We start from the raw sequence: 26,887 nt of genomic DNA on the forward strand, positions 1-26,887 counted from the left end.
ACGTTTAATTTAACAAGTCATAAAGCTCTTGTGCAAAATGAATTAATTTAAGTGATTGAGGCAGTAATGTTTGAACTCGACAATGATGCAAAGCAGACAGGTGAAATTGCTTTCCCGTTGAGGACCCAGTTACATTACACATGTTGGGACTTTATGTACGTTTACACAGTTTAATGCAGAGGTAGGGGCATTCATTCTCAAGGGCTAGAGTTGGTCCTCTGCTCAAACACTCAGTAAAGTGCCGAATAAAAAAAAGAGCAGGGAAACAGCTAAAACATGCAGGATGCCAGCCCTCCAGGGATTCTCCACCTTTAGTTGAATGGGGTTAGAAGTTTTCTGGAGCAACAGACTTCTGAAGTAGCTGTAAGACAAGCTGGATATTGTAAAAAGACATTTTAAAACTGCATTGGTAGTTAAATGTACTTTTAAAATTTCAAAATTGAGCTTCAATTAATTTTCACTGAAACTGTTAAAATACCTGGTCTGAAATTAAACTCAATAAAATAAATCAAACCTCTAAACCAAAATACAAACTTGTGCACATTTTGTTTCTACAAGAGACAAAGAAAATAGCACAAATACATTTGGTCACCAAAATTAGAATTAAGTACCCTTTTCCTTTTAGTCTTACTATATTAAACATAAAACACAACAAAAACAAGCTTCCATTAAATTAAAATCTTTGTATTAAACTTGACAGAAGGTTAAAGTTTGACTCTTTCTTGCATCAAAATTTGGCTCCAACTCTCCAAGAACAAACATGGCACAATAAATTTAGCTTCAGAAAATTCTCACATTAACCTAGAAAAACCTTCAAATGAGTGAATCCATCCAAATTTAATCTACTCCTTCTTACCAACCTACATCTCCAGCAGCAAACTCTGCACAGTTGCACTCCTGGCTTTTGTACTCTTAGACTCATTAGTGTTATTATTTTCAGGTGTGTGTGAGCCAGGTAATCAGTCGTTCTTCTTCTTCTCTGTGTTTATTGGTGGCTGGAAACATCAGTCATGGAATCGCAGCTTTTAGATCAAAGGAGACGCCATCTGGCCTCAACACATCTGATTTAACTGAATGAGCTACTAATGAGATTCTGAGAAGGTAATTGGAATCAGGTGTGTTTCTACTAAATCATGTCAGTTATTAGAGGGGGGGGGGGGGTAGCCTCCAGAAGACAATAATGTTTTGTTAAAGAAAAAAATCCAGCATCAGCTTATGTTTAATAGTTTATAGGCAAAATGCTTAGCTGCTGGCACTATTTTACCATTCTAAACTGTAACATATTGTTTAATCTTGCAAATCTTTGAAGGTGAAGCTATATTTTAATGTTCTTGTATTTTAAATTAAAATATAGCATTTATTTTTAAAGGAATCTGATATTAATCTTGAGATGTTGCTTTTCCTGACTCTCCATCAGAGGGAGACAAACACCTGCAGTCTCCTTTTCATCACGTGTCTGGAAGATGGAGGAAAAACACTGCTGTTGCGTCATTTCAGTTCTCTGCTTGCAGCGGTGGTGACAGCAGTGCTGAGTTATGCAACAGAAAGGTTTGTTTGTGTGAAGAAGCGTGCATTTTCTGTGCAAGAAACTAATCATTTTACCTACTGAACACAATGTGCTGATATGGTTTCACACTGCTTTGCTTATCAGAAGTGCCATCAGTTTGAAAATTCCCAAAAATATTAGCATATTTCATGTCAATATCTTAAACTGGCTCAAATTAAATTTTTGAAACATTTCACTCCTAAACCAAAACGTATGACGACAGCGTGAAGTGTGCTGACTTGTAAAACTGTTTAAAACAGCAAAGAGAGATTTGCTTTACTCAGCAGATGGCATTTTAATTCTCCAGGGAGGCCATTCACTGGCACTCAGGAGCTGCAGGACTTGCAGCAGGTTGCATCAGTCGTGTCAAGTGGGTCCTGCATTTCTGAGTAGAGCCCTAGAGCCTAACCCAGCTGCAGCGTGTGACTGACTCATGCAAGGTGAAACCGGTCACTTTTCAGCAGTCAGGTGAGTGAGCTCATATTTACGAACAGCCAAGGACACAAGTGAGTCAGCCCAGCTATCAGGGAGTGTTCCTGATAGGAATTTACCTCAATCATTTGAAATGACCTCCACCTTGGCCAAAAGACAGCTGGTCAATATAAAGCTGAAGTTTCAAAAGCTCTTATCAAAACAATTTAACAATGCCAAATAAAAAATGTGACAGTAAACAAAGGTAGTTCAAAGCATTTTATTGCAATTTTTTGTAGAAAACCATACAAAATTCTGTAGCAACTTAGAAAAGTTGCCTTGCGTGAACTGCAATCATTCACATGGTACCGTAAAGTGCTCATTTTAAATCAATTTTTTGTACTTAAGGACTCATTTACTAAATTTTTTCCCCTGAATAAAACAGGCTGGGGGCTTTTCAGTGTTTACAAAATGCAACTTCAGCTCAAGAATGTTTGAGGAACATCAGTACAAACAAGACAACCCCATTAAAAAGGGCCGTTTATAGAGCTTGTGTTCGGTGTTGCTGGATTGTAAATGCTTGGCTTGTAGGTTACATTCAAACTGTAGGGAAGTTTCTGATACTGTCCATTCGAATGAAGGATTACCACTTATTTACTCCAAAATACACATTGAGCGACTGAAGTATTTAATTATACCCTATTGAAAAGGCAGCCCCAGAAAAAACTAAAACGGCCAGTCGACAGAAATAGTCACGACCAAAAAACTCAGTTATACCTGTTGTTACAGAGCATGGTCAAAGCCTGTGCGTTTGCATCCAATCCCATTTAGAAAGGGACCAACTTGTATGAAGCTTAAAAAAGGAGGAAAAAAGGCAGAATACTGAAATGTATATATCTTCAAAATCCCCAAGATTGCTTTAATCATCAGCTTACGCTTTATTACCGGTAGCAAAGTAGTTTTCAAAACTGAACGGCTGCATACACAACTTCAAGTAAGTCTTATTATAAGACATAAAACCCCATATTAATGCATCTGTTGAGGGTATTCTATTACAGTGTCCTAATATGAATTCCAGAGTACCATGGCTGCAGTGCTGGCAACAGGACATGAGTTTCAATGCTTTGAGATGGATCTCACACACACACTCAACCCTAATTGGGGAAATGGCTACAGAACTGAAGCGTAGCCGTTCATCACCTGGCAGTTACAGAATGCGCTTACGCAACTTAATCAAAACAAATTGTTCACGTTAAACATAAAATTAAACTTGCCTTCACTGGGCCTGAACGCTCCAGATTCACTTAACACAAGCTTTGCTTCTCACCTCACACACATCATCTGAACTTTTAACAATAAAAGTGTTCCAACTGAAAAAAAAAATACCCTACAGAGTATATAAGCTTATTACACAGCCATACAAGTGAAAAAAAATGAAATAAAATATCCCAGTGTGGCACATTGACATGGAGTTTTTAAAAAACAAAGCAAAGTAAACTTAATACAGCTAAATATCTGGAAGATTAGTTTTTGGTTGTTGTGGAATGTTCAGACTGTAATTTTTGGAAAACTTGCCAGCCAATTATTCGTAATAGATCATCTTAACTCTGAATGAAGTGCGTCAAAGAGACAAACTACTGCAACACCTTTAAGCAAAATGGTCCAAATAAATGCTAAATGTAATGGATCAAATGATACTCTGGTCAAGTGGACAACATGTGCTTTCAAACCCCTTAAGGAGTTCTTACCTTTACTACCAAAAACATTTAAGGTTAAATAGGCATATATTCATGAAAAAAGACATCTGGTTGTAGAAAAAGGCAACAGGTTGTGGATTCTTTACAATTAAACACTGACCCAGATTCACTTGCTAAGTCATTTAACAGCATCTGTAATTAAGCCGTTAACATATCAAATACAAGCTGAAGGTTTGCTTGGTGGCCGTACATCATGTCAACTCGACTGGTTGTCTCAAATACCAAAAATGTTGATGGTCAAATAAAACTGAATTGGTAAAACTGTACAATTTAGCCTTTAGGGCAAAGATTAACAGTTGATTAATCTAGGATTTAGTGCATGGCCACCAAGCTGAATGAGTGCATGCTCAACTACAGAATAGGCTCAAATGTGAGGGCTTCATCAAAAACATGGGAAAACAATGTCTTTGAGCAGCCACATGATGGGCTGCACCAGGCACAGACAGCGTTGGCTTCCAGCCCTTTCAAGCGCTCAGATTCTTTCAAGACAGAACAGCCTTCATCTTGGCATATTGCATAAACTTGTATGTATCTGCAGATGGGCTATTCATGCATATACATACAGGAAAAGAGAACATTCTAGATAACTTCACAGTGGTTCCAGTTGTAACAGGGGAGCAGCACAACAGGTTGTCCTTTGGTGTCTGAGCTTAGTGTCAAAAAAAAAAAAAACCTCCTGACTTGAAAAGGGGAGGGGAAAAAAAAAAACCTAAAGTTTTAACTAACCCTCCAGCCTAACCTGAATGTGCACTTGTGTTTGCTGAATGCAGACCGTGTGCTGACGTGCTCCCAAAGTTCTGCATATGAGCAGATGGCATTGAGAATAGCTGCAAGCAGCATCTTCCTTTACAGCTTGGCAGTAAAGCCTGAACTGCAAAGGAACAGAGGCCAACTAGATAGAAGGGCCAAATTCTGGGAAGGGACATCTTGGAGTAGTCTTTGATCTGGGTTTTCACTCTAAACTGAGGTTTGACTGAGGTTGGAGGTCAAGCACAGTCTCCCACAATAACAAGAGGAGCCAAGAGCTGACACAGCTCTGCAGCAGAAACGGGGCCTCCCTTTGGCTGGCTGCTTCGCTGCCTGCGCCTGGCCAGCTTAGAGTTGGATGGAGGAGAAAGACACATAGAAGAGCCTCTGGCTGCAACAACAAATGGGACTTCCTGTTGCTGCTGCTCTTCCATGCCGTCCTGCTCAGCTAGCTGCCGGTTAACAGCCATGGCCTTGTCAGCAAAGAATGTCAAATCCCTGGTACTGCTGGTCCTGGAAGAGAGAACAAAAATGTTTACAGCTGTAGATCCCATTTTAAAAGATTATTGCTCGAGTTCTTATTTGTTTTTACCTCTGATGGAAGATAGAGGTTGGTAAGGTGTCTAATGCACCCTGAACAGGAAGGAAAGATGCATGTATGTTAGAATCAAAAGCCCAACACTAAACAACTTGACCCTAAGTGGTTTGACTTACTCCTTGCACCCAGGGGTGCTGTAGCACCTGGCTGGCACTCAGGCGTTTTTTGGCATCCCGAACCAGTAATTTGGATATCAGGTCTTTGGCACTTGGGGAGATGTGAGCCCAGTCCTTCTCAGGAAACTCATATTTTGCTTCTTGAATACTTTCAAACAGTGTGTTCTGGAAATGGAAAAAGCAAAAAAAAAAAAACGTCAAAAACTGAATTACTTTACCTTGAATCATCTTTCAGTTTCTTATGAAACGTGTCTTGGGTAATACCTGACAGGTGTGACAGGGCTCTCCCAGTTCCCATCCACAGTCTCCCCCACATCGACCTACGAAGGGGGGATAACCACTCAGCATGATGTAGAGAATGACTCCCAGGCTCCACAGGTCACACCGCTTGTCATATATTGTTGCCTCTTCACTGAAGGCTTCAACTACTTCAGGTGCCATGTATTCTGCAGAGCCACACTGAAGACACAAAGGGAGGAAAACAGGTTAGCCCTGAGAGGACAGCGTGGAAACTTTTACAAAAACAATATATTTTAAGTTTTATGCCTTTAATGGACAGTAATACTAGTACAAGATCCACAAGAAATTTTTGCCAGCCTAGACATAATAGTCAAGAAAACTAACACTTCAATGGAACAAACATTTATTCGGCTTTTCCATTGTTATATTGAGTGACAATAGTTTTAAAATGGTAAAAATAAAAATGCCATGTTTGATACACTGAGATTTTCTGTGTGATAGACAAGACGAGACTCATTTTATAGGGCATTTGAATAAAATCAGAAGACAGACTTAAGTGGTAAACCTCACACCGATTCTGCAACACTATGTGAACCAACAGTAAATTCCTGTAAGCTGCAGATGCATGCTCATCAGCACTGTTGCTGTAGGATTTGGTTGCATTGCAAGCTGGGTATTTCCAAAGAACATGCGATCAGTCAGACCATACTGGCACCACTGCTCACACACACCTATGCTGCTAGTTACCCACAGGATTATGTGAAGAGGCTTAGGAGCAAAACCTGTTTGGTCAAGCAGCAGCAACACATCTTTGAATAAAAATAAACTACCAAAAATGGACTTAGAAGACAAACACAGCAAGAAAGTACAAAAGATATTTTAGATCAAGTTTTTTTTTTTTTGTCCAGTAAAGTCAGCCCTCTCACTCCTGTTTATACTAATCAGCACAAATGCTTACAGGCTTTGGGTAAAACTGAACGTATTCAAACAAACCAATAATATAGCAAAACAAGCAAGAGCCCACGTTGTGCAACTGTAGGAATGCTACCTTGAGGGGGAGCGGTGGGGGTGCAGGTGCCAACAGTAAAAAGAAAATCAGATAACATTGTTCAGCTGATCAAGGCAACAAAAACAAGCCAGAGCGCATGAACAGACAGGGCTTTGACTCCCCCATCTACCCTCCCCCTGCTACTGGTTTTAGCCAATCACCACTCAGTTGCTAGGTGTAGGGGGACAGACTCACTTCTAGAAAAAGCTGTATGCACAGCCATTGTATGAGAAAAAAAAAACAAAGCTCAGAGGCTAGCGTTACTAGGCAGAAAAACAGTGGGATGTGCATCTTTTTCTTACTACAGCTAGAAAAAGGAAGTGAGGGTTATAGTTTCGTTTTTTGCTTCATAGGACAGCATTGAAGTAAATACTTTCTCTATAAATCACATTTCAATGAAATCACACTTTGTGATAAAGTTAGGAAATGACCAGATGTTTCTAAAACTCGACACAGTTAAAGAATTTATATCCTACCAATCTCTTTCCAAAGTCTGGGATGATCTCAAATGCCATTATTATCATTGAAAAGATGAAGTTACTACTTTTTTAAGCACCCCACCACCACAACCACCAATCCAACAACAACTTCAAGCTGAAACAAGATCCTTCACCTGCTCTGTTCCATCTATTCAGCCTAGCAGACAAGCAGCATGTTGACACACGAGGAGAGCTTGCCAGCTCAGCCTAACAGCTCCTCTGATGCTGCCTCTCTGGACACTGTTCAGAGGTAACGCTTTGTGTTGGGACTACAAAATGAAGGTTAAATAAGCATAACCTCTAGACTCAAAAGGCTCAACATTTACTACTGATAAGCAATAGGACATTGACTTCAAACAAAGGTTTATTTCAAAGAGTTTCCAAAGCAGAGGGGAATATAAGGTGGTGGACATTTAACAGTCCACATCATTTCATAGAAACCAAACGGCTATGAACGATCATAACCTACTGCAGCTCACGCCACTAAAAATTACCCCACAGCTAATCAACTGGGATTGATAAAGCTGCTTTTTTTACAACCTAAAAAACAGCCTTATCTACAGCAAAGGCATAAATCACAGTATCAGCATTTGTGGCCTTGTTCCGTCTGCAGCAGAGCAACGTGCAACAGCTTTTCCCTTCAACTCTTCTCATTCACAACGACTCGAACACTGCAAGGCCAAGACGATGAGAGGATAAACTTACAGGAGTGAGGAGTTCAGGGGTAGAGATGGGTGAGCTGTCACTGTTCAGCTTGATGCCACTGCCCAAGTCAAAGTCACAGATCTTCACTGGTGAAATCTGGCAGAAACGAGGATAATGAGGAAGGAGGTCCAAATTATTCAGAAGTTTATTACAAGTTACAAGATCTCTGCAAGGCTCATAATGTGCTACACCCAGATTAGTTGCTCTTTGAACTAAGCAGGTGGTTAACTCACCTTGTCTGCATGCTCACAGAGAATGTTTTCTGGCTTTAGGTCCCTATGAGCCATTCCTAAGGAAAATAAACAAACAAAAGCTAAAGTAAATTTTGGTCAAAGTTCGTATAATTCATTGAAGCTTGTATTCAAATCTAACTTCAACAAGCTTGGACTTGGCCAGTCTGGACAAGAAATCCAATCCCAATCTGTTCCATTTTAGCCAAGAAACTAAGCATTTCTAACCACAAGCTGAAAAATGTGCATGTATAAAGAGCCTTACCCTTGTTATGCAGGAAATCCAGTGCGCCGGCGATGTCGTGCACAACCACACTAGCTTCCTGTTCACTGAAGTGTCGTCTTTTGTGAATTTGCTCCAAAACTGACCCTAATTAATGCCAAGAGAAATTTAAAAGCAAAACACACTGCTGATTATAAATGCCAGTGACAGATTAGAAAAATACATTACAAACTACATCAACAGCTGCAGGTCACTTGCCTCCTCTGAGCATTTCAAACACCAGGTAAAATTTGTCTTCCTCTTCAAAAAACTCCACCAACTCCAGAATGTTCCTTTAAAGAGGTTAAAGTTAGTGTTAAGTGTTTGGAAAAACAAAAAGATTCTGCAGAAGAGGGCATGACCCCCAAAGACTTTCTACATTAGATTAGGATGCGTCACTAATGGGCCATTCCCATCTGTACCGGGTCGGCCCGGGCCGGGTAGCGTAGGTCGTTTACATATCTGGGTGGCCTGGTATTTTTCCGGGCCAAACAAGGCTTCTCAGCCCTCTTCTCGAGGGGGGTCTGCTTCAGGCCGACCAGGGCCAACACACCCACTGCTGACAGCAAATTCACACCTTCCATTGAGCAAGCCTCTGATTGGTGGGTAGAATCAGCCCACATGGGCTTAAGGCAAGGATGGGTGGAATCAACCGGGCCAGGCTGGGGCCGACTGGGCCTACCCGGCCGACCCGGTACAGATGGGAATGGCCCATAACTAGGCCATCCAGTCAGTGGTAGTTGCAACAGCAGGACATTACCTGTGGCCCTGGCACTGGTAGAGCATCTCAACCTCACGGAAGACACGGCTGCGGCTGTGACCCGGTCCTTTCTCTATGATCTTAAACAGAAGAACAGCATCCTCGTGTAAAGATGTATCATGCTACACAAAATAACAGTCAATGTGCAAGTAAGTCCCAGAGTTTCTGATGCCATGTTTACACCAAAGCAGCTAACATCTTCTAGGAACCTATAGTTGCCCTCAAAACCCCAGCTATATTTTTCCTGACTGAACCATTATCTTGCCCCAAGATGCAGCTGCAAAGACAACTCGACCTACTTTCAATGGTGCATGTTGATTCAGAAACAGGCTAAAATAAAAGAAAAATTGCATACTTCATGCATGACCCATATTGAAGTTCTATGGGGCTCTCAATGACCATAAGTGTTCTCCCAGCATCCCACAGCCCATCTAAAATTGTTTAGACAACAAAATGCTCTAAGAATAACTGCTGCCTGGTACTAAACCACCGAGAGGCCACCAGCTGCAAAACACCCTGCCGAGAGAGACAGAGGTAGACTGCTGACAGCAGCGCAAAAGGCCTGAAATTTCCAGCCCTGGTGGGTTATTGTCTGATCGAGAGGTTGTGTATGCCTCTTTTCCTGGTAGCAGGATTACAGCGGGTATTGAGGTGCAGTGGGGCCAGAGTTGCTGTGTGTGTGTTTAGGATTAATAACACAGGCAGCTTCAAAACAGCCCAAAACTAGTTCACCGATTTAGTCAGGACAAACGTAAGAAAAAACATGACTGTTAAATAACACACACTTCACAACCATCCACCAAGTCACAGGGGCTTCTGGCTTTTTGTTACTGCAACAACACCAGGAGCTCATGCAGCCATCCAACCCACTCCAAAACATCTTTGTCTGGAGGGGGAGGGGAGAGGCGGGACATCTGGATATAGCAGCCTGCCGCGCCCCCCCCCCCCTCCTTACAAAGCCTCCTGCCCCCTGACTGCACCACATCTGAGCTCCTGCCCCCTGACTGCATCACATCCCGAGGGTTCTACTCAACTATTCTGGTACAAACAGAAAAGTGAATTTAAAAATTTTAAGAACAAAAACTTTATCAAACTGAAGGCCTTTGAAACATTTTGAATGAGCAGAAAAACTTGTTTTTGCTCCTAAAAAGTAATTTTAAGTCCATAGTATTCAACATGTATTCGCATGTCTACACCCCACTTGGGAGGAGAAAAGGAAAAACAAAGTTAAACTGTACCAAGAACAATGCAGTGTAAACACCCTGGGTCACAACCCTCGCTAACCTCCCCCTCCTTCCTCTGTGGGTTTTGTTTTGGAACAGTTAGCAGTACATTATGTTCTCGCTACCAGCGTCCTCTATAGGCTGTAAGAGTAAAGAAAAGAGGGTGGATGCACCCATGGAGCACTCCGATAGGCCCATAAACTAAAAACCCAGAGCGGAAGTATCAGATAACAGCAGCTAGCCTTGCACACTCAAAACAGTGCAGAAGTCACAACAGGCCCTGCAGACATCCAGAGCCCTGGTCTGAGGAAGTCCTGCTGATTTAGGAACTGCTTTTCAAATCCTTCTATAGCATAAGTCAACAAAACAGGAATGAATAATGCACAACCTAACCTAACTTAATGTTATTTTTGAAGAAATGCACAAACGTTAAATCACTGCAGTTAGACATGGTGTAACATTAACAGTACATGTAATATAGGTTTACCTTGACAGCATATTCTTTGTTGGTGATCAGGTTGATGCAAGCTTGTACTCTGGCATAAGCACCCTCTCCTAGTATTACTTCTTGCAGTCTGTAGACATCTGCATAGAAAAATTCAAGAAACTCCAATTTAAAAAAAAAAATCAATGAAATACTTGAATGTTTGTTAAAAAAAAACACACTGGTAGTAAATATTTTTACCTTCAAATCGCCCAGAGAAACTGTCTGTTGCCCTGCAACGCTTTTTCTTCTTATTTCTCTTCCTGGCATCAGGAATGTCAATAGGCTGGCTTGAAGGCATGTCTAACAAAACAGAAGCACAAACATTATGCACTAATCCATCTACTCCAACAACAAAAAGAGAAGGCTGCAAGGCAACGACACAAAACTAAAAGATACTCACCATGTCTTGGGGATAAACCAAAATTAAATGACGTTTCAATAAGATGGGATCCATTATTAGAGAATTCCCCTGATTCAAAGGGATTTTGGCCCTGAAAAGTGACAAATATGTTTATGAGATGCCATTTAAGAGAACACGCCAATTCTAATTGATAATAGCAATTATCTAAACCCCCAGCAACCATAAACTCAAAGTACACTTGAGTCTACAAGATAACACAAATGCAGATAACGCGAAGATTTAAAAGCATTTCTGATGCAATTCTGAACGTTGCATGCGGCACGTGTCGTGATATGCGCATATGGCATTAGCAGTCAACATCAGTCAGGGATTTGCAACAGATGTGTTTATATATAGCTAGGTGAGGTCTGGTCAACGCGAGCTGGCAAGCGTGCCGATTACAAACGTCTAAGGGGGGGGGGGGGGGGTTGATTAATGCAGTTCGGAATCTCCCTACAGCAGATTAAACTCACCTTGAACGAACGGTGGAATCCAGTGACTTCGGTGATCTTGTTTTGCACCATTTTGCTTCGATTTGAAGTGGATTTTTTTGTTGTTGTTGTTGTCTTGGATTATGTGCGGCAGCAGTGGTTTGCGGCGTATCAATTTGCACTTCTCCGAAAATCAAGGCTGTTTCAGAGAGAGTAGCAAGTGATGACACTGCGTTGGCTGGTAGGCTTTTAACGGGAGCCCTGTACACAACACAAGAACCATTACCACCCACATTTTAGAACATTGCTGAACTAAACAAATACAAAAATATATATATAACAATAATAAACCACAGAACATCTCACCAAAGCTTGCAAAAACTATGAAATAAAAGTTAAACAATGCGTATTTGAAAAGCACGCAGTTTGCTCTCGAAGGAGCTGCATTGGATGGAGAAGGGAGGCTACCAATAGACATGCTAACAGTATGGCGTGCACGCGACTTGACAGTTTAACTGAAATTTGACGTCAAAATGCTATTTAGTTACTTCAATGTAACGTTGCTAAAATGAAAATGTCTTATTTAGTTTCAGGTACTCACCCCGTTGTCAATTTTAGAGCTCCAGTGTAAGCGTCGTCGTTGTTCGAACCACTGCTGCAGCAGCCGCTGAGGGCGCTCGAAGGAACTTTTGCCTGATGATTTGAGCTTGGAAGGTGGATGGAAAACCACAGCGTGGGTGTTTTTATAACCTCCAGTTAACTCCTCCCTCCGTTGTGTGCGTCAACAGACTCGATAGATCACGTGCGTTCTAGAAAAGGAAACGCTGGCCAGGTTCCATTTTGTTATTTTCAAAATTTGTGAACTTTTTACAACGAAAGTAACAGAGAAAAATGCTCAGTCATAACACAACATGAGTAAAAATCCTTTAGAGTATCTGTCATTTATTTAAATTAAAATATTTGGGTATATTTTATAAAAACGTATTAATGTACGTAGCATTGCTAACGATTTGGAACGCGGCCAGCAGGCTCTGTTTTGTTTCAGGGACTTCGCAGCTGAACGTGTGGAGGAGGGAAGTTGGGTACGTGTGTGATGGTGTGACCGCACAGTCAGCACCTTCCACCGTCCTGTTAGGGTTTTAATAATGACGAAAGGACATGAGTTTGAACAACTTGTCGACAGACAAGATCATCCAGTTTACAGACAAATCGCAATCAGGTTTAGCTGCAAAACAAGGGAACAGACAAACTAAATGTTGGATACACAAACAAGGGGAACGAACATTTGCACAACAGTCCATCTCCTCTTTATGTGTCTGGAGAAATGAATTTTATAACTCATACGTCTTACTTTCTGTGCTGTTTATGGCTGATGACTGCTCATATCCTCCGTCTGAGTCAATGCACGCACGTGCACGCGCTCTCCTGCAACCTTACATCGAGATTGCAGCATAGGAGCACAATTCAGATGTTTACGTCATCAGCTATTCTAGACAAATCCGTTAATGTAATGTTTTCAGCAATCAGAATCTTAGCTATATGTTCATATTTTTTAAATTTTATCGTATATTATTATTTGTTAGTGTATTTTATTATGATATAAAAGTTAAAATAAGCTTTATGTTACAAATACTCCCTTGTCTTATTTAATCACACACATTCAATAATTAATTCATATCAAACAGAGGGGAAAAAATCAAGTAATTTGCCTCCAACGTGTGATTTCTGCTATATTTCTGAATTTCAATGGGCAAGTGAAAGACGTGGCAGCTGCAGCCCATGTCTTATCTGATGTAAGATGACGCAAATAGGCATGTTTTGAAGTCTGATGAAGAGATTGTTGGGCTGAGAGTGCTGACAATGTGTCATGTTTGTGATAATCAGAGAAATCCAAGAACTCTGGTGCTGTGGAAATGACATCGCCACAGAGCCGTCTGCTCTCTGTGAGATGCCACAGTAATATCTCCAATCACATGACATGCGTGTGTGGTATTCCCAGAGCACCAATTCACGATGGTGACTTGTGGTTTGCATTGAGTTGGTGTGAAAACAACAATCTAGTCATTTATGTTGCATTATTTGACAAGATGCTTCATCAAACCGTGTGTTTGTGTTAATTATCATTGTAAATAATCCTTTGCTCAGTACGCTGTGTGACGATGCGTTGTTTATTTAATGTGTCTCAGTTTAAGCCATGTAAGGCTTAAACTGAGACACTGACTGAAGGCTTTCTCCTCCTCCTTCTTTTACCTTCCGCCCCTCAAACATAAACCTGACTATAGCAAACATTGCACAAGCCTTTGGCTCACCCGGGGCAGCCAAGAGCACACCATGTAGTCAGGCCTTTTGCAGGGAAACAAGAGCACACTTAGAAGTGCACATGGAGTTACTACAGGTCAAATTAAACAGGAATGGCTGACGTATAAACACCTTGTTGACATCAGCTATTGAACAGTACAGGACTTTTTTATTTCAGGGGAAGTCTTTTTTTTTTTTACAGTTTGAGGTATTTGAGGTTAAGGTGATACAAGAGAGGTGCATCTCAGTTGTATTTACGTCAGTAAATACACCACAAAGTCCCAAACATTTTTCAGAGCAGGATTCTTATCAGGGCAGGGCAAAAATGAGTAAAATCTTGCACTGTGCAACTAGATAATTGCATTCTGATGCAACACTGGAATGTGAAACCCTGAGTCTGGATGTGTGCATTAGCTTTATTAGAGAGATGTTGACAAGAAATGTTCCAAACAAGAAAACTGAAATGTAAAACAATGCTATAATAATACAACCCTCTGTTAATCGAAGCCTGCTGCACAGATAACTATGACATAAAAGGAAAATAAATGACAAAAGTTTTTATTTGTAGGTTTGGTGTCTTTGAAATTGCAGGATTTACCTGCATAGACTTCCAGGGTTATGAACCGTCGGCACAGGTACCTGCTCTTGCGTTCCTGACATTCACCTGCAAATGCATTCATCAGATTGATTGCAGTCATGTGCAAATAATACTGTCAGAGGCCCAGAGGATCATTGAGCAACACAGAGCCAGCAGTCTTACACAGTTACAATAATTTGCATACCTTTCCTCAGCTAGAAGGTCGCAGCACCCTTGACAGCTGATGACACCTCAAAGAAGTCCTCTCGTAAACAACATACAACTCCGACAGAGGCCACTTCCAGATGGATGTAAACACCCTCTCTGGCAGAAACAAGTGTGTTTTAGGTTTTCAGGAGCGGCCTACAGCCAGCTGGATGCTGTTGGGTCTTTAAAACCTCTGGACGCAGAGCTGCTAAATGTTTTGCAACATTGTTGTTTTGGTTTGAGCACACAGAGTTTTAGGAATCTTTGTGTTCTTTTCTCTTTCTCTTCATTTTGCTCTTTGCTCCTGTTACATAACCACGTTGAAGTCTGTGGTGTATTTATTTAGAAACTTGGAGCTGATTTCAAATTGAGAAACCGCAGTCAGAGTGCAGATAATCATTTCTGTCGACCAATCAGTCTGCATGAACTGCAGCTATTTCTAAAAGATTTTCTTCCACTCCAGTGTTGTTGTGCTGATTTCTGCAGAACATGTCAAAGCAGCACATTTTTGTGTGTGTTTTTAAAGCAAGTAAAAAGGTTCTCAGAAAGAGGAAATGGTGTAATTAAACATCCTGAAAAACAAATCCCTCATCTGGACCTCCTGTAACATTTCATCATCCTGCTGAACTGAAAACTCAGAATGTTTTGGTTGCCAAAAGCCACACCAACACGAGGCATGTGACTCACACGCCACAGAACCGTTTAAGGTGTGTTCTGAATCCAACACTTGTTAAGTCACACAGCATCTCCCAGACTCTAGATTCAGTCCAAGTAATCCCAACGTACCATCGAGGCATCGATCAAACGCTGGGGGAAGAAAACAAAGCTGGACGGGCGTCTGTGTGATTAGCTGCAGCCAAACGGCTTGATTCCTGCACATCCTGCTACTGCAGAGCTCCTCTAGAGAGTCTGGTACATTCCAGCAGGGGAAAAACAGGGAGGTGGTTGGGGAGGGCAGAACAAACGGTGGGTTGGTACAGCTCGTCTCACACGTAACAAGCAAAACACACACCACCAGAGCACAGCAGAGTGTTCAAAGGAAGTGAGAGGAGGGACAATCCCGTAAAGGGATCAGGTTGCAGGAAGCAATGAGGTCGTTTGAGTGGGCGGAACGTTACAACAGTTTATCTTTTATAGAATAGACACCAATCTGTCATGGTTTCTTGCCCTGAGCGACAGATTTATGTTTTAGCAGAAAAGAAGGTTGGTTCATAGCATTCGTCTGATGAAAACACGGCCCTATTTATGTCTGCCAGGAAGGTCAGATGTGTTATTTTTATTCAGGGGGATTTCCTGATGGGGACACTCACGTCCAGTTGAACAGCCAGCACGGACACTGGGATGAGTTTTCACAAAGGGAAAAAGCTTTTAAAAACTTTTCTGTTTAGAAATCACACACAAATCAGCAAATCAGGAATGTACCAATTCAGAATATAATGAAAGATGCGCTTTATTAAATATCACGTGTGATTTTTCATGTAAACTGACCCTCATTCTGATGCATTAAAACATGGCTGCTGAGCGAGGATCATGTTAGAGTCAGTGAGTTTGTCCGCCGCTATTTCAATGTTCAGATTCCTAAAGGATGAGGAGTGGCAGAGAACTTCCTGTCGGGCAGATTAGTCAGGACCATCATGAGTTACGACTCCTTTGATTGCCTGACAGCTGACTTTTCACTCCAATCCTAAACTCACTTCCCTCACTTATTCTGAGATTCTGTCTGAATTCTTGGATTATGAAAAACTTTGTATTAGAAATAAATCAAATCATAACAGTTGGTGATTTAAAAAAAACTATCACCTAAATGTTCTCAGTTTTTGTTTACATGTTTTTCATTTTTCAATTGTCAAACAAAATGAATCTAGATCTACTAATCTAGAGGCCTCTTGAAATCTGAAAGGAGTCCCTACAGGATTTATTTATTTAGCTTCATGGTTTAAGGTGAAAAGTATTTCAAGGCTGTGAAGAGAGAAAGAAAACACACACCAGTCCCATAACTGCATTCAAACTCTTTGTTTATTGTTGGGCTGATCTGAGTTTATATAAAGTGTTTTAAACTAGACTAGCCAAGATCCAGTTTCTAGGTTTCTTTTATCAAACGTGTTTCCAAAAATGTCAAATCTTCTTTGTTTACATGCCGTAAAGGTTCAGATCCTATTTAAAGCAAGTAGGTCCGTTACATTTATTTCCTGCTTAGGTTCATTTTTTGACCTTTTCACTTTGACTTATAATTGAAATATAATTCATTTAACCTGCCTTGCCTGCTGGAGGTGGTCGTAGGGACTGGTGGTGCCAGTGTTCATCAGGCCTCGCCTCTGTCAGTGCACCCCAGTGCAGCTGTGGCTACATCGTAGCTCATCCCCACTAGCTATGTGAATGGGTGAATGACTGTGTTGTGAAGCACCTTTGGGGGTTGCAGAACCTTGAGAAGGCACCATACAAATACAGGCCATTATTATATTAATGTCTGCAAAGATTTAGCTTTTGTTTTTAAATTTCTCGATATCTATATTTACTCAAACCCATTCAGACTAACTGCTAACCGATAATCCCCCCTAACACTGGTACTGTTGACCCAATCACCCAGAACCAGGTTCATTCACAACAAGCCTTCCTCTTGTGTGTTTGTCACAGTACAGTCTGGCCTGCCTTCTTACGTATAAGCAGCTTAGGCCGAATCAGGTCTGTGCTCCATGGGTATAACTGGTACACGGCACAAATTTCATAAGTCCTGGTGAATGTGGGATAACAGGATTTCCTCCCTGTTGCCAGTCTGGTGTCTGATGCCACCTGGTGGGTGTTTGTGAAAGTGATTTTCTTTTTCTTTAATCCTGAGCCTTGTCATGTGAGGTTTTGGTCTCGTGCGACCTTCGTCTGTCAAGCGTATCTGCAACAAACACCAGCAGGTTTGATATCTGAGAAGCTGCCGGGTGGCTGGAGGCCCAGAGCGTAACAGAACCCGGCCCGGATTGCGTCTGAGTCACCGCCACACCATGGCCGTTTTAAATTCTCCCACATGGAGGGTTTAGCTTTTAAATTGTGTTGGTGCGCTTAAATTATAAATAATATTAACAAACGATGAGAGTAGAGATCATTTTAATGTAGCAACATAGTGATTTCAAAGACTTACAGTAAGAATTTATTCTAATTTGAGATCCTTTAAAGACAAATAGAAAGATAATAGCATCCTGGAATGACTGAAATTCAAATAAAATAGAAAAACATTAACACGAACATACACGTCTTAATACTGTGCTCTGATAACATGTCTGAAAATGTTTTTTTAAGGAGCAGAACATCTCACATGACCAGTTTCTCAGTTCAAACTTACAGTATGTGGCTAAAATAGATTACAGTACTTAAATATAAAAATAGACTCTGAATGCGTTTGCTCTAGTTGCTCTCTGACTCAGTCTCGAAGATGGATGGTAGCGTTGGTCTGGTGTGTCCGTGGACCCCTCAGTGGCACATTCGAGCAGTCATTTCCTTCTGTAGAGGACACAAATCACACAAGGAGCACGACAAATTAGCTACCGTAGAAAAAAGAACAAAGAGTGAGGAAAGCAAATTAAATAAAGAGTAAAAATTCAAATACACAGGAAGTAGGACTTAAGACACAAGCAGCGTTTAAGGGCTAGGAAAAAAGACGTTCCAAAGTGATAAAGTTAAAGAAAATCTCATGAGAAAGAGGAAAAAAAACAAACAAACAGTAAATCAACAATTTCTGGAAATGATAAAGCAGAAAAATTTTGATGAATCTGGTCAAAATATCCGATTGTTGCAAAGCTGCATGATTATCATCACATCAGTGGTGTTTGTGGAAAGCCAGGGACACCTGGGGTTTCCAACCCTGGTCCTCAGGGGCCCCTAACCAACACACCTGATTTTAATAATAATAATAATGCATTGAACTTATTTAGCGCTTTTCAAGACCCCCAATGGCACTTTCACACACTCTCACATTCACACACTGCTAGTGATGGTAAGCTACTTGTAGCCACAGCCGTCCTGGGGCGGTCTGACAGAGGCGAAGCTGCCATTTGGCGCCGTCGGCCCCTCTGACCACCACTAACACAGGCAAGTTGGGTGAAGTGTCTTGCCCAAGGACACAACAGCAGGATGCCCCTGGCGGGAGCTGGAATCAAACCCATGGCCCAATGGAACCCGCTCTACCACCTGAGCTACTGCTGCCCCAAATCAGCAGATGATTAACAGGCTGGGTAGGGATCCTCGAGGACCAGACTAGACATCACTGAGCTATGATAAAAAAGAAGATGCTAAAATATAAACACGCTGAATCATCAGCCAACAAAAATCAGTGAATCATTTCCTTCCGACAAGAAAAGGGTGTGTCCACACCAAGGGCTGCATCCTTCCAAGGCTGCATTTTAAGGCTGATTATGACACAACAAGGCAACAAGGCTGTCTAAATATATCAGCTTTTTAAATATATTCTTTTCACTAATAATGAGATAAATTCTTATAAATGAGCTCGTATGGTTGTATTCATGTACTGCTGCTAAGTTTAGCTGACTTCTGTTTCACGCCGCCATGGTTGCTAGGCGACAAGACAAATGCTAAGGTAGGGGTGGGAATAGACCTTCCCAATTCAAAGCTGCTCACATCCGGTTTTGGCGGTCCAGGAAGGACCTGACCTATGTGGACCGGGGGGACAGGTCCTCGCAAGGACGCTACTCCTGAATGTAGACGCAGCCAAAGCCTGATTTAAAACAATATGGCAGCCAAGTTGAGAGCTTAAAACTGGGATTCACAACTTCTTTTGATTATAACTTGATAGGGCCATCTCCCTGCAGGGGAAAACGTAGACCTGCAGCAAAATGCTAAGAAAAACCACAAAGTTCAGAAAAAAAGAGACAAACTTTTTAGATTGAACTCGTTTGTAGAATAAAGTAAATCCTTCAAAATATGTCGCAGCCAATAGAAAAGGGGGTAGAATCTTGAAAAAGGCTAAAAGCAGATCAGCAGGAACACATATGGTAACAGAATTACTGCTTCACTAATCAGATGAGCAGAAAACAAAGGATGAAAACAGAAAAATAGGTCAAAGAAAAGATCAAATCTCAGCGTTTACAGAAGGAACGTCTGATCAGAGAGCTTTCAGAAACGAGTAACAAACATACAGACAACCATGTCAGGGGGAGGAGAGGGCCTAAACAACCAGCACAACAGTAGAGCAGCCAGCTGGATGATGCCCAATCTAATGAATTCATACAACACTTAGTGTGCTGTCTAATTATCGAGAAAATTCAGAGTGAATCTGTGGAAACTACAGGAATGTTTTGGAAAGAAAACATGGACATGAGTTCCTACAGGGCTCCTGTGTTTAACTGAGTGGGTGGGAACCTGCATGGGTTTGTTTCTGTTACTCAAAAAGCTTAAAGAGCAGCAAAAGGGCAGTTTGCATAAAGGAGATCTTTGCTAGTTCTCCTCTTTTTAGCTCACAGCAAGCAGAATTAAGTTAATGAGAACATGTGGAAACCAGATGCATGAACCTTTAAAAGCTTATTTTGGTTAAGAAGGGAAGAATCAGTTTGAAACGTCGAGAAAAAAAAACCCAACAAAAATGTTTAGAATTGTTTGTTTATGCACATTTGACCAGTGGACTCAGTGGTCTCCTTCAAAAAGCAGCTGAAAACCCACCTGTTCAGGCTGGCTTTTGCGTGACCTTTGTCACCCTCTCCTTATTCTGCTCTTATTACGCCTTTCCCGGGATCCACTTTTTTCCCCTCCCTACATTTTTTAATCACAATTTTTATTTTTTCTCATTCTAAACATATTTTTAACCATTTATTGAAATCTCTTTTATACTTTAACTTTTTTGTTTTTGTAAAGCACCTGGTGATTTTTATCTTGAGAGGCGCTATATAAAAGATTGTCTTTTCTTTACTAGGCGCACAAATTTTAAAAATATTGTTAAATTGTGTCTGTGCGTAAAAACGGTTCTATTACTTAAAGGGACATTATGGAAGTTTGACAGCCAAAACATGTATAGAAATAATACATTTCTTCCTCATACATTCTCCTGCAATGCCCTGGTCCTGTAGAATGAGCCCTGGCATTTTTACTGTGATTGCCTGTTTTTCTGTAAAATCACAGAAAAAGAGAGCTGCTCGGGTCGAGCAGGCTGCTTCATGCGTGTTCACGCTCAGGCATCGCCCGTAGCATTTGCTATCTGTAGCTTTAGCAGCAGAGAGTGAGGTAGTGCCAACTCAGCGACTTTGTTGCTGTTCCTAACGCCTAGTGATGAACCTAGCTACATTTCTGAGGACCCTTAGCTACTTTCTTCCAGATATTTCCTGCAAATTAGCAACAAAATAGCCATTTTCGCTCCAAACCGTTCTTTAAACGTTGTTTCAGCTGTCGTCAAGGACATAAACGACTCTCATGCAGAAGACCCGGGTTCGATTCCAGATGTGAACATAGTTTATTTAGAGGTTCTTTTTTACAATAATGGTATATTTTTTACAGTAAGATGCCCAAATTTTGATTTGAGACTCGCCGAACGGCATTGAATTCACAGATAAAAAAGATGTGGGTTCAACTTTCATTTTGGAACAATTTTTCAAGCAAGGGAAGGGAATGATCTGAGCATGCAGGAGGACTGACCCATCTTAAACCTTTGTCGGCTGTGCTGAAGAGAAAGGTACAGAACCAAATTATTTAATTAATTAGCTGCGCGTTCTCCTGTCCTCTGTCCTCCGGGACGGACGGACGGACGCACGCACGCACGCACGCACGCACACACACACACACACACACACACACACACACACACACACAGCTGTTATGTTCGTTAAGGAGTGTGCACGTACAGCATGCGCGCCTCGTGCACGAGCCTACTACTGAAGCTGCCGTTACGCTTTTGGCCTGAGGGGGCAATCGTGAGCATAAAAATTCAAAACTCCCTTTAAAACATGAAGAAATTAGATTAAGTTTAGTTAAATAAATTACCTAGAATTAAAACTTCCCCACAGTAATGATCTTTCAGCAGATCTGCGAGGTTATCTCCCCATCCCCAGCTCAGACCCTGCCCTTTGCCTGACTCACCAGAGGCTCCAGCTCTTTGTGGTCCGTCAGGTTGAACTCGGTTACAAAGTAATAGAAATGCTTGTAGCAGGTGTTGACGTGAGCCTCGGCTCCCATCTGGGTGACGCGGTCAAAGTGGTGGATGTAGACGTGGACAAACACCCGGAACAGACGTGACAAAATCTTCTTAGCCACCTGCATGAAGCACTTAGGAAAGGGAGTACCTAGGGTTGGAGCAGATGGACATCACTGCAGTCAGTCTACAGAGCTTTTACTATCTGACCCACAGAAATGAACACATTCCAAAAGAAACAAGCTCGGCCTTTTTGGTTTTAATTCAATCTTTCCTGCTAGAATTGGACACCAAGTTGCTACAGGTCACAGCGGGTGTCGCCTCATGTAAGAATCAAAAACCAGCATGACTTGCTTGGTAGAATAAACCTCCAGATCCGACCAAAATATTAATGTCATGTGGTTTTGAGCTCACCAAATTAACAGTATTTGAGGAATTAGTTCAAGAGTACAACCACATCCGAGGTTGTTTCTAATCAGAGCACTGGGCACAATCTGACCCATTTTTTAATCCACTGCTGGCCGTTTCTGTTGTTAAGTCAGCTGCTGAGCAGCGGCTCAAGGCATGCATACATGCACAGAGATAATATCCCACCAAGAAGGCTGCCGCCACAGATTAACCCAGTCTGTGATGGTTGCAATGTGAAACACTACAGGTAGTCTGAATTTGTCCTTGCAGATGTTTTAACCAAAGTCTCCATATTTTGGATTCCACAATTCTTTTTGTACTTAAGCGTCTCTTTTGTACTTTTAGATTTGCTGTGTGACTCATGAGGAGAGGAATGAGCAAAAGGTTACTTATTTAAGCCAGTTATTAACTAAAAGAAAACTAGTAGTTGCACATTAAAGCAAAGGCTCGTCACCTGTGTGGATGGTGATCCTGCAAAAAGCAAGCATCAGCCATTGTTCCTCTCTTCTATGGGATTTTTTGTGATGAGCAGTTCAAACAGGGTGGCTTTTGGTTTGGGCTCCAAAACTGGTGTCAAATTCACATTTTTCAAGCACAAAGATGACAGTTTTGTGTAAATCATCTTAAGACTCTGGGTTCAGACACCAATGGGGAGACCCAAATCAAAATAAATCCTTCAATTATTTAATCAGTTTGCTAATTTAAGCAGATACACATTTTGCCCTCATCAGGGATTATGTTAGAATTTTAAGAAAAGCACTAAAGTGATAGTTTTACCCTGTTCTATCATATAATATAGGCAATGCCTCAATTCATTTTGGCTGAGCCTACCCCCGTCCCGTACAGCCTCATGCAAATTTCATCTGACCACCGCTCAGCATTGGCCAATAGCGTTAAGCTTGGTTTATACTTGACACATTCACGTTCCGCTTGGTGATGCGGCTCGCGGCTGGAACGCGCTTCATAACTTGCAGCGTTTATGGTTCGTGCGGCTCGTCTCTGCGGTGAGCCAATATTCTCCCAAGCTGTAGGGGGCAGCATGGAGCTCTACGGCATGCATCCAACACTACACCATAGTAAAAGTAAAAATTACTGTTTACAACATGGCATTTCAGCATTTTTAACAGTGTCCTCGTCTTTTCCGACAGTGCGAGCTATTTCTCTCCAAGAATTATTAACGACATGTTGATCACAGTGACCTCTGAGAGCTGAATCATGCAAATGTCTGTATTTACGAACCTCTGCCATACTAGTTCTTGCCGGTCCGCCATGTTTTTCCGCGTCCGACCATCCACGTGGTTAGAAAATTTCCTAGGTGCGCGTTGCGGAAATTTTGGGCCGTGCGGAGGCGCGGTGGAGGGGTGTGGTTGTTAAAATGACGCAAAATGACGCAACTTTTCCACGCGGACCTCGCGGATGCGTCAAACATAAACCAACCTTTAGACATCTGCTCATGTACTGATGTCAATCACAGAGTGTGTGTGTGTAGAGAGTGTATGTGGAAGTATAGATTGAGTAACGTTTTCGAGGAAAGACACAGCGCATCATGGAGCAGCCATAACTGCCTTTACAGCCACTACGACTGCCTGCTCCTCAAAGAAAGACACAAGTTAGGGGAAGCCGCCGAGGACAAAACTGGCCAAAGAGCGCCTCAAACACAGGCAAAGACTTTACCTCGGACCTGCTTTTCAAAAGATCGCTGCGTTCAACTCGGGTGTCAAACAGACACGGATAAGAAATATAAATAAATAAACAGCATAACGTGAGAATAATAAATGTAACATGTTTTAGCTCTGTTGCCCAGCTACTGGTGTGCTTTGAATTGTATCACGGAAGCAGGGAGAGGGGCTTAAAGGTGCAATACACTTCTCTGCCTCTAGGTGGTGCCAGCTGAGAAAAAATCTCCAGATTTCTGCTTTAAGGAGGAAACACAACAGTAAAACCTGAGTGGCTAATCCCATGACTTACCAACATTAGTGGGGAAGATATTCTCATTGTTGATTTGTACCTCGATCCAATCCATGAGCAAGCTCATGTATTTGGGCGCCGATAGGGCGGTCGGCCTCTTGTACTTGTGCTCGTCCTGCCAGCGGTATTCGTACTTGGGCCCGCCGGACATGACGGGGCAGGTTTGATCGGTGCACGAGTCACTGATGGTGCCGTAGATGAGATTGATGCGGTTGAAGAAGTCAACCACGTGGACAGCCACCCAGTCGTTGAGGTCCTCGCCGTGGGGGAGCTGCACGGCCTGCTTCAGGTCCAGTCCTGCGTTCAGAGACGCCTGGGCCTTCTTGTGCAGATCAAAGCGCTGCGTCCCGGGCTCAAACTTGCGCTTGGGCCGGAATGTTCTATCTTTGTTGAAGACTTGTTTCAGGGCCATGGACATGTTCGCATGTGGTGGCGGTGGAAACTTGTTGGAATGCCTCTAGTGAATTATTTACTGTTGAAATGGAAGCAGTCAAAAGGTTGTGTACACAACCTGTGTGGACTTTTTGTTATGAAAGTCTTACGTTTTATATTTGGACTCAATCTGCGACTCTGATCCTGCATGTGAAAGAGACACAGTTTAGTCAATAAACATATTTATACACTGAAATACAAACTGTCTGACTAAAAATAAACATTATGTTGACTATAATTAGCTACTATAACTTATTTATAACTGAAAGTGACAAATGTTCATGACAGATCGGCAAAGTCTCTAAAAGCTTCAAATTTTTTTTTTTTAAATGAACAATTTATTTAAATTTATAACAGAATGGATCATTTCAGATGTATAAAAAACATCTCGGTACTTTACAATTGTAAAATTTGTCCTATATTTAGTCCCAGATTTAAGTGATCCAATGAAATGCAGAACACTTCATTAACATTTTCATTTAATATACGCTTCAAAATGTATGATGTATCCATCATAAAATGTGTCAAATAATAAAGCTCATTTAATGCAAAAAATAACACGAGGGTAAATCATTCTTTACTCTGACGTTTACTAACAAAAAAGTCTAATTAAAATCTAACTTTATGCGATTAGTGTGAGAAAATTACAAGTAAAGTTAACAGACTTCCAGACAAAGATACAAATCTGTGTCATAATGAGTCATTTCCTCTTTCTGACACCAACTCCACCGCAGGAGCAAGAATCTGCTAAATGACAATAAAGTCAGTTAGAACTACATGTTAACACTACAGGGCCATAATATAATAACCATTTAGACCTCCATCTGAAACACCACCTCCTCATAGCAGAGCGGATTTCATCGTTATAGCTCGTTTTCCAGGATGAAAGACGCAGATTATGAAGCGGGGCACATGATGACGACTGTGCGAAGTTTGTCCGTGACGCGAACAGCTAACTCGACCGGACTTGTTGCTCTAAAAACGGGTTAAACCCGAACGAGACACAGCAGACATACAATACCCACAATTAATTCACATTTTCGTTAAAATCGATCATAACAGTCATCTTTGAATCCAAGACGGCGCTTCAGACGGTGACGAAATCGCAGTTTCAAAGCCACTTTCCCCGAACTTACTTGTTCCGCCTTCCTGTTTCCTTCGATCTTTAAGCGAAAACGTTCAGATAACCAGTCGTTAGCTTTATGTCGGCAGCATACACGGCCAACATCATGGATACATGTTGCGAAAAATGCTGTAAAATAACGGATAAATCAATAAGTATGTCAATTTATTACAGAAACAAATGTCTGACTCCTCCCTGCGCAGCGAAAAGTACACCAGGGTTAAGTTAGGAGTTAGCAGTAACACTTCCACTTGGTAATTTCAAAATAAAAGCCCTTTTCAAGAAAGACGCACAGTGCAAACACATCTTTTAAAGGTGCCGTGTATAAGAATCTGATGATAAATTTACAGTGAGAAAATCCCAAAAGAAGCTACTCTTTCAGTCATTTTGGAAGGAGGAAGCTTATACTGAAACATTTCATGTCTAGCTGGCTGTGGGGATTGTGAGTTTTTCTAATGTCAAAACAATGGAAGGAGGGACTACTATTTTGCATTAGTGAGAGTGGGATTGCCATCGTTCTGACTACATGTGCTTCCTCGTCGAATATTCCTACCGCAGCGTGTTATGACAGTTTCGCTCTTGTTTACAGTATAGTAACACCCTTGCTAAGCACGGTTGATTTTAAATATGTGACATTACTCAAAAATACAGAACTGTGGTATAAATATTAGCAAAAATATACAGTGTTTGTTGTGATTTATTTATGAAAAAGACCGTGTCCGTCATGATGAAGACAGTAAACAATAGGAAAAGTTTCTTGTTTACAGTATAATAACAATGTTTTACAAGCCATTTACAAGCTAATTGTCAGGTGAACATACAACAAGCAGTGATATAACAAATTCCAGAGGTAGCGAGTCTCTTCAGGTAAACAGCCTGTGATGTAGTAATTGGTCTGTGCATGCGCATTTCATATCGACGAATAGCACGAATAGTTGGAACACCGTGTCTCCTGTGAGCTAATACTGCAGTGCCGATAATTGTATTTTGGCGACGGCTGGCAAAACGCACCAGAGATGCTTTAAGTGGTTGCAGTAACAAAATTTTACCACAGAATGTAATTTTTACTTAAATTTCTACATAATGCACCTTTAAATCCACATCAATGGTTAGTTAGTTTTAAAATGTATAATCGAAATCAATTTCAATCAGTCATTATCAATTCATAATTTAGAATATTTCTGAAGTTGAAACGGTGATTCAAATAAACAGTTTGCTGTAATGTTCTTTTCTAAAAAGAAAATATTTCTGTTTTATATGCCAATGTACATCATTGTTCTTTAGATATGAGCTCAGTAATAACAAAAAATAAAA

General features: G+C 41.3%; 2 protein-coding genes and 1 long non-coding RNA gene across 4 annotated transcripts; all 3 read right to left on the reverse strand.

Annotated features, from left to right (window-relative positions):
• Positions 1–4,370: 4,370 nt before the first annotated feature.
• mknk2b (MAPK interacting serine/threonine kinase 2b) lies at positions 4,371–12,237 on the reverse strand. The gene is made up of 14 exons (XM_015970925.3): positions 12,042–12,237; positions 11,483–11,701; positions 11,010–11,100; positions 10,808–10,909; positions 10,610–10,707; positions 8,900–8,979; positions 8,359–8,432; positions 8,143–8,247; positions 7,881–7,936; positions 7,648–7,743; positions 5,440–5,634; positions 5,176–5,340; positions 5,054–5,094; positions 4,371–4,974 (listed from the first exon to the last, which is right to left on the reverse strand). The coding sequence occupies exons 2-14, from the start codon at positions 11,531–11,533 to the stop codon at positions 4,701–4,703; spliced, it is 1,428 nt and encodes a 475-aa protein (XP_015826411.1). The 5' UTR covers positions 11,534–11,701; positions 12,042–12,237; the 3' UTR covers positions 4,371–4,700.
• Positions 12,238–14,267: 2,030 nt separating this feature from the next.
• On the reverse strand, positions 14,268–15,428 carry LOC139071572 (uncharacterized). The gene is made up of 3 exons (XR_011521416.1): positions 15,309–15,428; positions 14,521–14,639; positions 14,268–14,402 (listed from the first exon to the last, which is right to left on the reverse strand). It is a non-coding gene; the product is annotated as an uncharacterized lncRNA (long non-coding RNA).
• A 2,173-nt stretch (positions 15,429–17,601) lies between these two features.
• On the reverse strand, positions 17,602–25,799 carry mob3a (MOB kinase activator 3A). 2 transcript variants are annotated; one of them, XM_015970927.3, is made up of 5 exons: positions 25,587–25,799; positions 24,561–24,594; positions 24,019–24,490; positions 21,591–21,793; positions 17,602–18,011 (listed from the first exon to the last, which is right to left on the reverse strand). In XM_015970927.3, exons 3-5 carry the CDS (start codon positions 24,434–24,436, stop codon positions 17,982–17,984), a joined length of 651 nt encoding a protein of 216 aa, XP_015826413.1. In that variant the 5' UTR covers positions 24,437–24,490; positions 24,561–24,594; positions 25,587–25,799; the 3' UTR covers positions 17,602–17,981. The 2 variants fall into 2 exon arrangements, with proteins under 2 accessions (XP_015826413.1, XP_015826412.1); XM_015970926.3 differs by having other exon boundaries at positions 24,019–24,594.
• Positions 25,800–26,887: the final 1,088 nt, after the last annotated feature.

Source organism: Nothobranchius furzeri, chromosome 8 (genome assembly GCF_043380555.1).
Source record: "Nothobranchius furzeri strain GRZ-AD chromosome 8, NfurGRZ-RIMD1, whole genome shotgun sequence".
NCBI lineage: Eukaryota > Metazoa > Chordata > Actinopteri > Cyprinodontiformes > Nothobranchiidae > Nothobranchius > Nothobranchius furzeri.

Bases quoted from the DNA above. Each gene is read 5' to 3' on its own strand.
- mknk2b (XM_015970925.3), bottom strand. From the start codon at position 11,533: ATGGTGCAAAACAAGATCACCGAAGTCACTGGATTCCACCGTTCGTTC. The intron at 10,708-10,807 runs GTAAAAATATTT...TTTTCTATGCAG, and splicing joins TTTCTCTGGGCGATTTGAAG to ATGTCTACAGACTGCAAGAA. The intron at 8,433-8,899 runs GTAATGTCCTGC...ACCTCTTTAAAG, and splicing joins TACCAGTGCCAGGGCCACAG to GAACATTCTGGAGTTGGTGG.
- mob3a (XM_015970927.3), bottom strand. From the start codon at position 24,436: ATGTCCATGGCCCTGAAACAAGTCTTCAACAAAGATAGAACATTCCGG. The intron at 21,794-24,018 runs GTAAGTCATGGG...CTCCAACCCTAG, and splicing joins TATCTTCCCCACTAATGTTG to GTACTCCCTTTCCTAAGTGC. The intron at 18,012-21,590 runs GTGAGTCAGGCA...TGTCCTCTACAG, and splicing joins ACAAAGAGCTGGAGCCTCTG to AAGGAAATGACTGCTCGAAT.